The sequence below is a fragment of the Oncorhynchus tshawytscha genome, linkage group LG15, assembly GCF_018296145.1.
Source record: "Oncorhynchus tshawytscha isolate Ot180627B linkage group LG15, Otsh_v2.0, whole genome shotgun sequence".
Classification (NCBI taxonomy): Eukaryota; Metazoa; Chordata; class Actinopteri; order Salmoniformes; family Salmonidae; genus Oncorhynchus; species Oncorhynchus tshawytscha.
The window spans coordinates 8,931,282-8,948,356 of NC_056443.1; the positions used below are offsets into that span (position 1 = coordinate 8,931,282).

The 17,075-nt window shown below is 41.2% G+C and overlaps 1 protein-coding gene across 2 annotated transcripts in view; it reads right to left on the bottom strand.

Annotated features, from left to right (window-relative positions):
* Positions 1–1,906: 1,906 nt before the first annotated feature.
* The window catches only part of LOC112215038 (metabotropic glutamate receptor 8), a 249,569-nt gene continuing 234,400 nt past the window's right edge, over positions 1,907–17,075 (bottom strand). Inside the window, exons 10-11 of one of the 2 annotated variants that reach the window (XM_042298071.1) lie at positions 4,257–4,504; positions 1,907–2,643 (exon numbers count right to left, since the gene is read on the bottom strand). In XM_042298071.1, the coding sequence (XP_042154005.1) occupies positions 2,631–2,643; positions 4,257–4,504 (261 nt within the window). In that variant the 3' untranslated portion in view covers positions 1,907–2,630. The remainder of the gene's footprint in view (positions 2,644–4,256; positions 4,505–17,075) is intronic. The other variant, XM_042298070.1, reaches the window with a different exon arrangement.

Here is a 17,075-nt window from a genome sequence, read left to right on the forward strand (position 1 = left end):
ACTCTTGTGTCGTTGTGAGACGCAGAGTTGGTGAACGAATTATCTTCGCATGTGTGGTTCCCACCGTGAAGCATGGAGGAGGAGGTGTGATGGTGTGGGGGTGCTTTGCTGGTGACACTGTCAGTGATTTAATTAGAATTCAAAGCACACTTAACCAGCAGGGCTACCACAGCCGTTGCGTTTCGTGGGACAACCATTTATTTTTTAACAGGACAATGACCCAACAGGCTGTGTAAGGGCTATTTGTTTACCTTTTTGTTGGTGACACTTTGATATCGTGATAATATGCAGCTGTTTAAAAGGGAAAATCCACAGATTAAACAATAACAAAATGGTTGCCCCGCCTCTGTTTTGGTAAAAAGCTGAAGGATGTGCCTGGAGAAATTTAACCAGTCTCAGATTAAACTTTTTTTTTAACCTGTATTTAACTAGGCAAGTCAGCTAAGAACAAATTCCTATTTTCAATGACAGCCTAGGAACAGCCTGTTCAGGGGCAGAACGACAGATTTGTACCTTGACAGCTCAGGGATTTGAACTTGCAATCTTTTGGTTACTCGGCCAATGCTCTAACCACTAGGCTACCCTGCCGCCCCAGACAGATGTGGATACAATGACTGACCATCTATGATATCAAAATTAATGTTTTAATCATGTTATGAGGCTGTACAATGTTTAACTGATTTTTAATGGAATATCTACATAAACCTTCTTTACACTAGTTGAGTATCTGGAGCATCAGCATTTGTGGGTTCGATTACAGGCTCAAAATGTCCAGAAACAAAGATCTTTCTTCTGAAACTCGTCAGTCTATTCTTGTTCTGAAAAATGAAGGCTATTCTATGCGAGAAATTGCCAAGAAACTGAAGATCTCGTACAACGCTGTGTACTACTCCCTTCAGAGAACAATGCAAACTGGCCCTGACCAGAATAGGAAGAGGAGTGAGAGGCCCCAGGGCAAGAGGACAAGTACATTAGAGTGTCTAGTTTGAGAAACAGACGTCTCACAAGTCCTCAACTGGCAGCTTCATTAAATACTACCTGCAAAACACCAGTCTCAACATCAACAGCGAAGAGGCGACTCAGGGATGCTGGCCTTCTAGGCAGAGTTGCAAATAAAAGCCACTACCCAATACAAATAAAAGATTAAGATGGGCAAAAGAAAACATATACTGGACAGAGGAACTCTGCCTAGAAGGCCAGCATCCCGGAGTCGCCTCTTCACTGTTGACGTTGAGACTGGTGTTTTGCGGGTACTATTTCATGAAGCTTTTCTAGTTATAGCCTAATGTTAGCAAGCCAACATTGAACCTGGTTGGTTAGCTAATTGCAAATTCATGCAGGGTAGTAACGTTATGAGTTGGGATTATGGTTCATTGTTTAGCTAGCTAGCTGGTAAATTCCCTCTGGCTATCTACTCTGATTTCAGAGCACTCTCATGTGAGTGTGCCAGCGCTGAATAACTGACGAACTTATGAATGTTCAACACCTGTTGAATATGACCGGTGTCAGTAAAAACTGCCAAAAAAAGCATCATTAAATTGTTGCCAGCAGCACAGTTGCAGTCAACAAGGCTTTGGATAACATAAAAACAGCCTAACCAGCTCTGATAGGACGAGTAAAATTGTCAGTGAGCTCATTTGTGTCTGGAAGTAGCTAGCAAGCTAGCCAACATTAGCCAGTTAGCTTGGGTGCTTGACTGCTGTTGTTAGGACAGAATGCTCGGATCAACCCTACTCCTTGGCCAGAGTGTCCAGTGTGTTATTTACTTTCCCATTGTTCCCCAACTCAATTTCAAATATTGCTACAGAATACCGAATCTAGCAAGTCGGTCACTAATATAGTAATAAACAAAAACATATACAATTGGTGTCTGCATTGTATCTTAAAAGCATAAGCACAAATCTATACATTTGCAAAACATTCCTTTATTATAAATAAATCATTTGTATAAAAACTGGCATGCTTCAACCAGGGGATTTACAGATTCACAACCCAGGGCTATCCATCCAGTTAGCCATTCGATACAAGAGACAAACTTTCTGAATATGCAAGGTCGCACGACAGCTGGGACAAGAATGAAAAAATCTTCACAACCACAAAAATACTTACAAGTAGAATAACAATAAACATCATGGTCGATTCTCATAGTTTCTTCTATTTTCTCTTTTAAATATTTTTAAATTTTAAACTCTTTTAATGTCTTTTAATCTCCCATGTACCCTTATGTAGAACTTTTACACAGTTTTGTTTTGTTACGTTTTTCTTCTTTTTTCTTTCTTTTTTTCTCTGGACCATTATAGCCTGCAGTGGATTATTTTTTAAACCATTGTCTTCACGGTTAGTTCAAAGTTTATGGCAGGACCGTTGTGCTGTGATTTGCAGGAAGAGAGCGAACGGGGCCCACTGATTGGTGGTTGGTCTTTGTGGTCCCGCCTCTCTGGTGGTAGTAAGGTTTGATGCTGTCAGAACAATATAAAATGTCTCATGCTTGGTTACCGGTGGCGGTGGGAGCTCCATCGGTCTGTCCGTCTTTTAGTCCGTCATCTGTCCGTGACAGCTCCTTTTCTCAGCCCTCCCTCCACTTTGGTGCTGTTCAGATGGCATGATTACTGTAGCTGACATATGTTGTCTTAGTTGATGAAGCTGCCAGGGGGGGAAAGGGGGGAAGAGAGGAGAGGAAATATATCAAGGGATATATATTTCCTATTGACCGTAATATTAGTGCACACCTGCGTCTGGGGTCTGAGGCTGTGTTTATCAAGTCCATTATACGTCCCCTGTAGCTGTTGGTTGTAAATGTCAGTGGTTTTTAAGCGACCACGGACCGCTGGCACTGAGCTATCGTCAAGACGGTGCCCTGTACCCGCCTTGTTTATATGAGGATTGTAAGAGAGAATGTGTCAAACTGTAGGAATCAAAACTGTTCCAACAGTTTCTTCTTCACACAACACAAACCCTAGGCAGATAGCATTTGAAAATAATGTCTCAGGCTGGGGTTTGTGAAACTGTATGAGTCCAGTCAGTTGTGCCACTGAGGGAATAGGTGTGTGAGTGACCTGTGCTGTTTGTTGTGTTGTTGTCCGTGTGTTGTTGTTCGTGTGTGTGTCCGTGCAAACGTGTGTGTGCATACATGTGTTATTGTGTGTTATTCAAGCCGACCAAACTGCTGACTGCGAGACTTCTTCGCGTTCAGGTCTGTAATGAAGAAATCGTTCAAATCTGCTGCAGTTCAGAAGACAGAAAATGAACGCTAATTACTCCAAACATTCCAGAACCTTCTAAACCTCTCAGAACACCCAGATCAACTCTGTGCTCAAATAAATGCTTTAAACACCCACTCTGAGTCTCCACGGGAGAAAGACTAACATTTCCAGGTCGTAGTGTTGAAGAGGCCCGACTAGCTCCGCACACAACAAAGCTTTGAAGTTTACGAAAGCTGTTGCACATAGTTAAGCTGAATGGGAAGCTCATTTGAACACTCTGTATGTGCTGTAAACAACTGTGCTAAAAAAAAAAACAGGTTGCAGCACTCAAGCTGCTCTATCAAGAACATTGTTTACAATTCAGATGACATTTTTATAAATTAAAAGTACTGATATTTGAATGAGAGATATGAAAAAGGCCCAATTTACATGTAACTACTACAACTACTGTTATACTGTCGTTGTCGAGATTATCAAACGGTTGGTTATATCAGTGTAGTTGTATAGATTATTTCTGTTGTGTGTTAGTGTAGATCTATAGATTTTTTTTTAGTTTAGGTATATAGTTTGTTAGTTATATTAGTGTAGGCCAGGGATCATCAACTAGATTCAGCCACGGGCTGATTGTTTTTTGAGTGGATGGTCGGGGGCCGGAATATAATTACAAATAACTTGGAGACAGCAAATTGACCGCAAGAAGCCCAAAAATATATGTTTGACTAAAACATAATAATTTCAGACCTTACTAACATTTGTATACGATCACGTGTCTCTCTACTATGGGAATAATTGATTTCCAAAATGTTTCATTCATTGGAGCTGATTTCCTGGTGTTTTGACAGTTTTTTATGTCCAACAATGAAATTTCAACAAGCACTTTATTTTATTTATTTTTTAAACTTGGGGAGCCAAATAAAACCATTCAGCCCACGGGCCGGCAGTTGGGGTACCCTGGTGTAGATGTATATATGCATACTGTTAGTATAAGTGTATGCAATATATCATTAGATATATAAGTGTATTATGTATAGGTTAGTAAAGGTGTGTTCTTACTCACTGTTGGTCTCCATGCTCTCACACAGCTCCGTCTTGACCTCTCCGTTGGGTCTGTCGCCCCCCTTCTGCAGCTTGCCTGACATGGCGGCGGCGGTGACGATGGCCTTGAAGCTGCGTTTACGCTTGGGGATGTTCTGCTCAGGGTGGAAGATGATGACGTAGACCTTGGGCATGTACAGCATCCCCAGAGAGACAGAGGCGCTGAGGCTGAGCGAGATAGTCAGGGTAGTGGTCTGGATGTACATCTGGAGACGGGAGGGAAGGAATCAATATACTGTAACCATTCTACAAGTGAAATAGCCATTCTGCTAGTTTTGCACTTTTTCAAAAACTACACACTGGTAGAAACTAAACACTAACAACTGTACATCGACCAATCTACACTCATATAAGCCATATGCTGATATAAACCATAAGCTGATATAAACCATAAGCTGATATAAGCCATATGCTAATACAAACCATAAGCTGATACAAACCATAAGCTGATATAAGCCACATGCTGATATAAACCATACGCTGATATAAACCATACGCTGATATAAACCATAAACTGATATAAGCCATATGCTGATATAAATCATAAACTGATATAAGCCATACGCTGATATAAGCCATAAGCTGATATAAAACACAAGCTGATATAAACCATACGCTGATATAAACGATACACTGATAACCCTACACTGTTTACTATACTTTGTCAGAAATTATACTTGACAAAACCCCTTTGGTATCATATCACCAAGTGGTACGCACACACACAAACACATACACACAGACCCCTCCACCATCGCAGGGATTTCTCTCAAAGCGCAACCACTCATCTGTGTCCATCCCTGACTATAGCATGGCGCAGGAATCACAGCTAGCAGATGGCCAGTCACGCTTCTACAGTCACAACAGCACAACACAGCCCCGGCTAGCCAGCACAGCGTTCCGCTGAGGAGGAAAACAAACCAGTGCTCCACCGCCCCCTCCCTCGCCAAGAGAGAACAGGCGTGAACAAGATTACACATGTCGACAGTAATACCAATTTACAGTATATCCTCTCTAATGAGAGCATCCGGAAAGAAGACGAGAGAAGGCTTAGACGTTGAAATGTGTGTGTGTGTGTGTGTGTGTGTGTGTGGTGGAAATTACCCAAACATTATGTTGAGTATAACAACAAACTACATTCATCAATCTCACTCCATTATCACATGAATGCTATTGGTCCATAATTGTATCCAATGGTCATAGCCAAGGTTTGCAAACCTTGCAATCATCACTCAGAATACTATAAGATGCACAAGTCTAGGTTTACCTTCATACAATTATTAAGAGGCCGAGGGACAAGGAGCTAATGTCTTGCAATCAATGTCCTAGCATTTCATGATTGAGTTAACCTTGACTCAGAGACGCAGCGTTAGAGACCAAGCATTGATGCTTTGTCTATTATTAATAGCGTTTACCATTAGACATTTCACCAAATAATAACTCAAAGAATATTACTCAGAAATGTGAGTACTACAGTTCGTATCCATTTTAAAGTATCCATAATTATTACAGTTACCCAATGAATACAATTAACAAATGGTAGACACCAGAAATCTTCACAATCGAAATTATACAAAATATCTTGAGTCTTAATAGCATAGAAAATTCCCCACTACGACACACAAAACGTACACCAGGAGAATTAACCAATGACAACATGATCTAAGTTCAAACCCATTTTTTATTCTTCCAAGAATGCCAACTCCCAGTATCTCCTATCGTCTAATTAACATCAGTTTTCATGGCCCAAAACATTCAAACATAGAACTTCACACTCCTTCTCTAATGTAATAACCACACCGTCACTCCTGTGTCGCTCCTCTCTGAACTATCCGCTGTCAAGCAAACAGAGTAACACAGACTCCCTGTAACAATAAATCCATAGCACTTATAGTAGCATGAAACATATCAAAATGCATAGCTCTTTAGGAACTCTTTAAACAATCCAAACATGACAATTTATTTTACAAAGTAACATTCATTTAGTCGATTCAAGTTTCATCAAGTCTTCACCTCTCCTGGCTTCAGTGACCTTAGGACTTATGTGGTGTCACGTGTGCTCCCTCTCCGGCTGCTCATTATGGCTCACACCTGTTACCATCGTTTCGCGCACCTGTGCGTCATCAGGCTCCCCTGGACTCCATCACTGCCCTGATTACCTTTATATATGTCTCTCCCTTTGGTTCCTTCCCCAGTCGTTATTGTTTCTGTTTCATGTTTCGTATTATGTTGCGTTTATTTATTAAAACACTCACTCCTTGAACTTGCTTCCTGACTCTCAGCGCACGTCGTTATATGTGGGAATGTCTCTTCATCGAGATTGCCACAGATAAAGGTGTGTTTTTAGCCCACAGATGGTCAGTCATTCAAACAATGCCATAAATCGTGACTGAGTCATCACGCTGGGCCAGCAAGTCGCTAGAGGCATCTTCATCACTGGCCTTCATCATCGTTCACGTGTTCACTCTCTCTATTTTCCGCTAGGTAGGTGTGTGTGTGTGTGTGTGTGTGTATAATGCGTGTGTGTACAGTGTGCTCTGACAATGTACTAACGGTGTAGACTGGTACACATTTCTAGGCAGGCCTTGAGGCCTGTATGCCACGACTTTGGCATGGAAACAGTATGAACTCCGTGTCAGTTAGCGTTATAGGTGTGAGTTAACTAGAGGGCTAATGTGATGCTCCATTAGCCGTTACAGGATAGGTACTGTGTGGCGTAGCACAGAGAATTTTCAAACCAAACTTAACTTGGCGATACTATCTTCGTTCAGCCAATTGATCAAGACAGGTGTGTGTCGTCGTGACATACTGCACTTTAAGGTGGACCCATCTGCCTCAATGAGGGAACATTTGAAATAGACAAGATGGCAGCATACACATTGTTTTTGAAGCAAAACATTTTAATAACGAAGCATCTTCAAAATTCAAACAAACCACCTCCAAGATACATGTTTGGCCGAATCGAGAATGAAGATACTATCAACAAGTTAAGGTTGGTCAAAAATGCTCTATGCTACGTCAAACAGTACCTATCCTATAACGCTCAATGGAGCATCACATTAGCTAGTTACGATCTGCTAGCTACAGGTAACTGCCAAAATAATGGAATCACTTGAGTAAATGAGGGATACAAAGTATAGTGAAAGCAGGTTCTTCCACACAGGTGTGGTTCCTGAGTTAATTTAGCAATTAACGTCCCATCATGCTTAGGGTCATGTATAAAAATGCTTGGCAGGCCATTATTTTGCCTACTATGGCTATGCCGCCATAGGATGACAATGCCCCCATCCACAGGGCACGAGTGGTCACTAAACGGTTTGATGAGCATGAAAACAACGTAAACCATATCCCATGGCCATCGCAGTCACCAAATCTCAACCCAGTTGAACATTTATGGGAAACCTGGAGCGGCGCCTGTGGAAGAATGGTATGAATGTAGAATCCATGTGTGAGCAGTTCCTCAATGCCAGCTAGGTGTGACTCAAATAGCAGGTCACCCTGTTAGCTAAGCTCTCTGTCCCGGTGACATCACTCTCCTCTCACATCAGCTCTGGAAAGTACATATCGTACCAACACAACAACAGCTGCCTAGAGGAAGAATAGGGCTAGAAGACACATGTATGCAGTAGGTGCTACTCATACAGTCAGACTAAGGTAGGGAAGAATCCTACCAAAAAATTACCATTTAATTCAAAATGTCACTGTGTCCCACTGACATTGACGTATAACTAAGGGGAATTTTGATTTAATTGCAAGTTAGGATTCACTCCTTCTTAGAGCAATACTTTTGGTGCACTATATGTGGAGAATAGGGTGCCATACGCGATTTGCCCCATTTCCCTCTTCAGTGACTCATCAAATGCTCATCCAACGACATGGACACTCAACTCCTAATATTTGATCTGAGTAATCTTCACAACGGTCTGTGTTATCTACTTTAATAGGATACAGAGCAGCTCAAGTTGTAGATTACAGCAGAAGGAGCCCTGGGTGAACGTGGGCAGGGAGAGCAGAGCACTGACAGGACAGTGTGCACATACAGAGAGAGATCTCCTCCGGTGAGAGTTTTTGTCACAGAAAGAGAGAAGGGAAAGGGAGGGGAGGATAGAAAGGGGTTGGAACGAGAGAGAAAGAGAGACAGGAAATGGGGGGGGGAGATGGGGAGAATGAAACAGACAGAGGTAGAATTACGGGGAGAAAGAGAGAAAAAACAGAGCGAGAAAGGATAAAGAGCAGCAAGAGAGAGAGAGGCAGTCCTCAGAGCACTAAGCCCTTCATTATAAAAGAAGCACGTCTGGAGATAGCAGTCTCCATTACACTCTGCTGAGAGCATGGGGATCCACCCAGCAGATGTTAGCTGTACAGCCACACACACACGCGCGCACACACACACACACACACACACACACACACACACACACTCTCCCTATCTTTTTCTGTCTCTTTTATTCCCTCCCTCCCTCTCATTCTCTCCTCTCGATATCTTCTCCATCCCTCCCTCACTGTGCAGGTATTATAGGAGGAAATGGTAAATATGTGCTTTAGTGGGGCTGAGCCTGTGTGTATATTGTGTGTGATCTGTGTGTATATTTGCGGCCTCTACCAAAGTCACAGAAAATAGGGCAATTAGCTCCACTCTGCTAGCCACTCTCCTTCCTATGGAATAAAGCTGTCTTTAGAGAAGTCAATACTCTAGGCTTTATGTCATTATCTCCATCCATAACCTTCACTTAAACCACAGGGTTGGGGAGTAACGGATTACATGTGATCTGTTACATGTGAGAGATGTAAAAAAAATAAAAAGGTAACTGTAATCCATTACATTATGAGCAAAAATATTGTAATCAGATTACAGACACTTGAAAAACTAGATTACTTTTAAATTCAGAAAGGATGCTTGTGGGGGAAAAAATCTTTGACACTTCTCTGTTTGTCTCAATGACATTCAAATCAGCACTGAAAAAAGTTTGTTTGTTCCACCTGAACGAGTCTGACCACAAGTCAGAGACCACTATGATGACACACTAAATGGGTTTGATGGATCGCGGGAAAAGAGCAGGAATAGGCTTTTTGTAGGCTACAGTCCAACCTATGTCTTCCAATGGTGCAGCTGCTGTTGGCATCCAAGAATATCCAACTTGAATAAACGCTTGCAGGTAAGGATGACAGCAGTGGTGTAGTCTACGGCAATACGGATATCGCTTATTATTTGATATCTACATTAGAGGTCGACTGATTTTGATTTTTCAACGCCGAAACCGATTATTGGAGGACCCCAAAAAAGTCGATACCGATTAATCGGCCAATTCTTTTTTACATTTATTTGTAATAATGACAATTACAACAATACTGAATGAACACTTTTAACTTGACATAATACATCAATAAAATACATTTAGCCTCAAATAAAATGAAACATGCTCAATTTGGTTTAAATAATGCAAAAACAAAAGTGTTGGAGAAGAAAGTAAAAGTGCAATACGTGCCATGTAAAAAAGCTAACGTTTAAGTTCCTTGCTCAGAACATGAGAACATATGAAAGCTGGTGGTTCCTTTTAACATGAGTCTTCAATATTCCCAGATAAGAAGTTTTAGGTTATAGTTATTATAGGAATTATAGGACAATTTCTCTCTATACGATTTGTATTTCATATACCTTTGACTATTGGATGTTCTTATAGGCACTTTATTATTGCCAGTGTAACAGTATAGCTTCCGTCCCTCTCCTTGCTCCTACCTGGGCTCGAACCAGGAACACATCGACAACAGCCACCCTCGAAGCAGCGTCACCCATGCAGAGCAAGGGAAACAACTACTCCAAGTCTCAGAGGGAGTGACGTTTGAAACGCTATTAGCGCGCACCCCGCTAACTAGCTAGCCATTTCACATCAGTTACACCAGCCTAATCTCGGGAGTTGATAGGCTTGAAGTCATAAACAGCTCAATGCTTGAAGCGTTACGAAGAGCTGCTGGCAAAACGCACGAAAGTGCTGTTTGAATGAATGCTTACGAGCCTGCTGGTGCCTACCATCGCTCAGTCAGACTGCTCTATCAAATCATAGACTTAATTATGACATAACACAGAAATATGAGCCTTAGGTCATTAATATTGTTGAATCTGGAAACTATCATTTCGAAAACAAGACGTTTATTCTTTCAGTGAAATACGGAACTGTTCCATATTTCATCTAACGGGTGGCATCCATCAGTCTAAATATTCCTGTTACATTGCACAACCTTCAATGTTATGTCATAATTACGAAACATTCTGGCAAATTAGGCGGCCCAAACTGTTGCATATACACTGACTCTGCGTGCAATGAACGCAAGAGAAGTGACACAATTTCACCTGGTTAATATTGCCTGCTAACCTGGATTTCTTTTAGCTAAATATGCAGGTTTCAAAATATATACTGTGTATTAATTTTAAGAAAGGCATTGATGTTTATGGTTAGTTACACCTTGGAGCAACGACAGTCCTTTTTCGCGAATACGCACCACATCGATTATATGCAAGGACACGCTAGATAAACTAGTAATATCATCAACTATGTGTAGTTAACTAGTGATTATGATTGATTAATTGTTTTTTATAAGATAAGTTTAATAATAGCTAGCAACTTACCTTGGCTTCTTACTGCATTCGCGTAACAGGCAGGCTCCTCATGGAGTGCAATGTAAAGCAGGTGGTTAGAGCATTGGACTAGTTAACTGTAAGGTTGCAAGATTGAATCCCCAAGCTGACAGGTTAAAAATCTGTCGTTCTGCCCCTGAACAAGGCAGTTAACCCACCGTTCTTAGGCCGTCATTGAAAATAAGAATGTGTTCTTAACTGACTTGCCTATTTAAAGCAAGGTTAAATAAAGGTTATGAAAACTTGAAATCGGCCCTAATTAAATCGGCCATTCCGATTAAATCGGCCAACCTCTAATCTACATAGCTCATTGATGTGAATCACACTGCTGCTCTCATATATATCCATTGATTCTTGAAGAATATAACTTAGAAATGCCTCATGATCTTAGTTCAACTGTCACACTCCATGAGAACCCAACATACAAGCTTGTTTTTCTCCTATGTTTGTGAACATTGTAAATGTAAACAAACACTGTATAACCTCATAACATGGTTAAAACGATAATTTTGATGGACGGTCAGTTCTTGCATCCATAGCTCTGTCTATTAATCTGTGTGTGGTTACATTTCTCCAGGCCCATCCCTCAGCTTTTTACCAAAACAGAGGCGGGGTGGCCGTTTGTGGATTTTCCTTTAAACAGATGCATATTATCAAGACATCAAAGTGTCACCAACAAAGAGGTAAAAAAATAGGCCTATGGTAACTGCAGCATAAGGCATTAATTATTCACATGTAAATAGCACTTTTCAGTAGTGCTCAAAGCATACCATTCCATGAGCTCAGCATTTATTTTTCAACTTGAATCAATGAGCCCAATCAGTCCTCCATGACAACAAAAGCATGAACAACAGAGTAGGGCTGGCTAATAAGTCCTTAGTTTTGGGGTTATGCTCTCAGGTAAAACAATTTGGCTAATCCATACCTCCATATTTCCAAGTCCTATTCTTGAACATCAAGAGGTGTATCATTTATTGTAATGCCTGGAATTCTGATAGACTTTGGTTTTTAATGTAAACATATAATATAATCGCGTTATTATATGTCTTAGAAAGCGATGGGTTGGAAGAAGCCTACATAACCAAACTATAAAGTAAAAATGAACATCCATATATGGCCAGCTATGTAAACTTGAACATTGATTTATCCTGCAATAGATTTTGTTCAATTAGTAACATACATTTTTGTCTTATTCTATTGACTCTCAAGGGGAAAGTAATCTAAAAGTGAATGTAATCAGATTACGTTACTGAGTTTGGGTAATCCAAAAGTTACATTACTGATTACAATTTTGGACTGGTGTAATCGATTACATTTCGAAAGTAACTTCCCCAACTCTGGTTATCACTCTGCTGCTGGGACTGACTGGGGTAATCCCAGGATACTGCCAATCTCTCTCACACACACAGACACGGACACACTGAGCAACTTCTCCAGTGTTAATTCAACACAGAGAGTGTTTACTTAACACTGTCAAGTTGTCTATACCATGCCACACTTTTCAGAGTTCAATAAACACACTGCTTAGTGTAAAGCCTTATTTGCTTATTTCCCAGAGTGCCTTGCCTTTCGAGTGAATTGTGTACCCATTACTTCATTTGTTAGTGACAGAGACATGGTTGTTTCCTTCAACCATTTTCAGTTTTATAAGACAATAAAACACACATTTCAGAACTTATTTTGAGGGCTTAGATAAATACAGTGGCCTGAAATGCATGGTTTACAGGACACATCAGGCCTGAAAGTCACATTATGCTGGTTTACAAAGTGATCTGCAAATCCTATTGCAATCCAGCCAGAGAGGGGGTATCAAACATTTAGAATTTAGATTCACCAGAAACCTGCATTAAGAATGACCACCGGGTTGGGAAGGCTAAGCTCTGACAATACCTGAACCGTCTCGACTGGAAGAACCGTTTCAGTAACGGGTGCAATGAGTCCAAGTAACAGATTGGATATGTTTAGAAAAATGTATGCTATTTATATTTGAGTAACATGATGTTAATTAATTAATAAAAGTACAGTACCAGTCAAAAGTTTGGACACACCTACTCATTCAAGGTTTTTTCTGTATTTTCTACTATTTTCTACATTGTAGAATAATGAAGACATCAAAACTATGAAATAACACATATGAAATAAAAAATAAAAATATAAAGTGTTAAACAAATCAAAATATATTTGAGATTTGAGATTCTTCAAAGTAGCCACCCTTTGCCTTGACAGCTTTGCACACTCTTTGCATTCCCTCAACCAGCTTCATGAAGTAGTCACCTGGAATGCATTTCAATTGACAGGTGTGCCTTCTTAAAAGTTAATTTGTGGAATTTCCTTCCTTCTTAATGTGTTTGAGCCAATCAGATGTGTTGTGACAAGGTAGGGGTGGTATACAGAAGCCCTATTTGGTAAAAGACCATATTATGGTAGAACAGCTCAAATAAGCGAGGAGAAACGACAGTCCATAATTTATTTAAGATGTGGAAGTAAGTCAATAGGGAAAATGTCAAGAACTTTTGAAAGTTTCTTCAAGTGCAGTCACAAAAACCAGAAACTATGATGAAACTGCCTCTCATGAGGACCGGAACAGGAAAGGAAGACCCAGAGTTACCTCTGCTGCAAAAGATAAGTTCATTAGAGTTAACTTGTCTCAGTGCTGTTTGTTGCTACTTGGCTATCTGCCAAACTTTTCATTTCCCCCCCCCAATTCCATAGTATCCAATTGGTAGTTCCATCGCTGCAACTCCCGTACGGACTCGGGAGAGGCGAAGGTCAACCCAGTCAAGCAGCACAGCTTCTTGACACAATGCCCGCTTAACCCAAAAGCCAGCCGCACCAATCTGTCGGAGGAAACAACGTATACCTGGAGACATTGTGCTTCGTTTTTTCCTTGCTCTACTTTTTTTATTCAACTTTTTCACCCAGGACGCTTTATCTGGACATGGTCCTACAAGATCTCCACCAGCCAAAGCTAAGTAGTAACATTTTAACACTGTCATCTAATTGCAGTACTCATAATATTTATTTTATTTTATTTGTTTACCTTTATTTTACTAGGCAAGTCAGTTAAGAACAAATTCTTATTTTCAATGACGGCCTAGGAACAGTGGGTTAACTGCCTGTTCAGGGGCAGAACGACAGATTTGTACCTTGTCAGCTCGGCAACCTTTCGGTTACTAGTCCAACGCTCTAACCACTAGGCTACCCTGCCGCCCCATATATAGGAGAACTATCACCTTATGGTGAGGATAGCAGTGTTGCAAGCACAGCTTCAGATGAAATTGTTTGGCAAGGGCAATTTAAGTGTAGGAAAGGATGAAACAGTGGCTGTGCCACCAGCACAGATAGTAGTATAAATCCCCCTGCACAGTTTAAAGGCTTCTGGAAAGTAATGCTGTCGGCATACACAACAGGTGTCACTCATTCAGCCAGAAACTTTCAACTGGATCTCCCCATTAAGCGACTAGTTGGGGCCAGAGGCTGTGCTTTCTCAGGTCTCTCCTCCACCCGTTAAGGGGTCTGAGCCGCCGAAGTCTCCCACCATTAGCTGTCTCAGTCTCCAGTATCTACGTATGTTGCAATAGTCTATGTGCAGGGGGGCTAGGGTCAGTCTGTTATATCTGGTGTAATTCTCCTGTCTTTTCTGGTGTCCTGTGTGAATTTAAGTATTCTCCCTCAAATTCTCTTTCTCTTTCTCCTTGTCCCGGACCTGTTGTATTCGACTCTCTGGCTCTCTCTCTCTATCACACCTGCTGTCTCAACCTCTGAATGCTCGGCTATGAAAAGGCAACTGACATTTACTTCTGAGGTACTGACCTGTTGCACCCTCGACCAATGTGATTTTTATTTGACCCTGCTGGTCATCTATGAACGTTTGAACATCTTGAAGAACAATATGGCCTTAAATGGCCATGTACTCTTAAAATTTCCACCTGGATCAGCCAGAAGAGAACTGTCCATTCCTCAGAGCCTTTTTCTTCTCTGGGTTTCTTCCTAGGTTCCTACCTTTCCAGGGAGTTTTTCCCAGCCACCGTGCTTCTACATCCGCATTGCTTGCTATTTGGGGTTTTAGGCTGGGTGTCTGTATAGCACTTTGTGAAACCTGCTGATGTAAAAAAAAAGGCTTCCTAAATACATTTGATTGATTTGATTGAGTTAACTGCACCTCAGACTGCAGCCCAAATAAATGTTTCACAGAATTCCAGTAACAGACATATCTCAACATCAAGTGTGAATCAGGCCTTCATGGTCGAATTGCTGCAAAGAAACCACTACTAAAGGACACCAATAAGAAGAGACTTGCTTGGGCCAAGAAACAGGAGCAAAGTACATTAGACCGGTGGAAATCTTTCCTTTGGTCTGATGAGTCCAAATTTGAGATTGTTGGTTACAACTGCCTTGTCTTTGTGAAATGCAGAGTAGATAAATGGATGAACTCCGCATGTTCCCACCTTGAAGCATGGAGGAGGAGGTGTGATGGTGTGGGGGTGCTTTGCTGGTGACACTGCCAGTGATTTATTTAGAATTCAAGGCACACTTAACCAGCATGGCTACCACAGCATTCTGCAGCAATATGCCATCCCATCCGGTTTGTGTTTAGTGGGACTATCATTTATTTTTCAACAGGACAATGACCCAAAACACACCTCCAGGCTGTGCAAGGGCTATTTGTCCAAGAAGGAGAGTGACAGAGTGCTGCATCAGATGACCTGGTCTCTACAATCACCTGACCTCAACCCAATTGAGATGGTTTGGGATATGTTGGACAGCAGAGTGAAGGAAAAGCAGCCAACAAGTGTTCATCATATGTGAGAACTCCTTCAAGACTGTTGGAAAAGCATTCCTCAAGAAACTGGTTGAGAGAATTCCAAGAGTGTGCATAGCTGTCATCAAGGCAAAGGGTGGCTACTTGGAAGAATCTAAACTCTAAAATATAATTTGATTTGTTTAAAACTTTTTTGGTTGCTACATGATTCCATAAGTGTTATTTCATAGTTTTGATATTTTCACTATTGATCTACAATGTAGAAAATAGTAAAAAATAAAGAAAAACCCTTGAATTAATAGGTGTGTCCAAACTTTTGACTGGTACTGTACATGCGAAAAGATATTGAAACAAACCATTCTAAAAATCAACCTGCAATAGAGCATGTGTGGTTAAGGTTTAAAACTAGGTATTAACACCGACACTGGGGTTCTTTTACACCAATGCGTGTTCATTTAACACTTAGAGACGAGCAATGTTACACTGAAAAATCAACACTCGGTAACACTGGCCAATTATCTGTGCACAACTATTGAGAGTTTTTCAATATGTGATGTCATTGAAACTCCACGTGTTACACTACAGAAGCCGAACCCACTACACATGGTAAGTGTGTGGCATCTATCAGTGCAACCTCTGTATACACACAGATGTCAATGACATCATATCAACATCAACAATGAAGTGTATGTTTACACAGACACTAGGGTATAGACGGTCTCACTTGTCTATAGTGTGTACCCTTGGACAACGTCTCCATCACTTGGCCATTACCACAAGGGGAGTAGAAGAAAGGGACTGTGCATTTCAAGTGCACTCAGTTAGCTATTGAACAACAGATTACCTTGCAGGAGGGCACTCCTCCTCAACACGTATTGTCGCCCATTAAGATGCCTACTACTCCAGCCAGCCTGTTCAAGCGGACGGACGGACAGACCCTTCATTGCTCTCAGCCTCATGCAGCCTGTAGTGGTATTTCAGTGTAATGCATCAGTAGTAGTACTCTCCCTGGGGTTGTAATGCAGCAATACATTCACCATTACACCATTCGGACAATTAAATAGCCTTTACGTGTACTACTACATAAGGTACGTAAGCTGTCACGTGTACTACTACAGTACATAATGTACACTCTCACGTGTGCTCATCATTACCAAAGAAATGGAGGGAGCCAAGAAATCTAAAAGCTCCAGACCATAGAATTACCAACATGGACGGCTGTAGTTGGCTCCAACAAGCTCGAAGCGCAGAGAAAGAGGAGAGGTTGCATTAAGGACATGTATTTTCTCCGTGACTGAACTGAGTACAAGATATGTCCACTCTGACCCCACAGCGCTGTGTGGATGATATGATGAAGTGTTACAGAGGGAGAGAGGGGTAT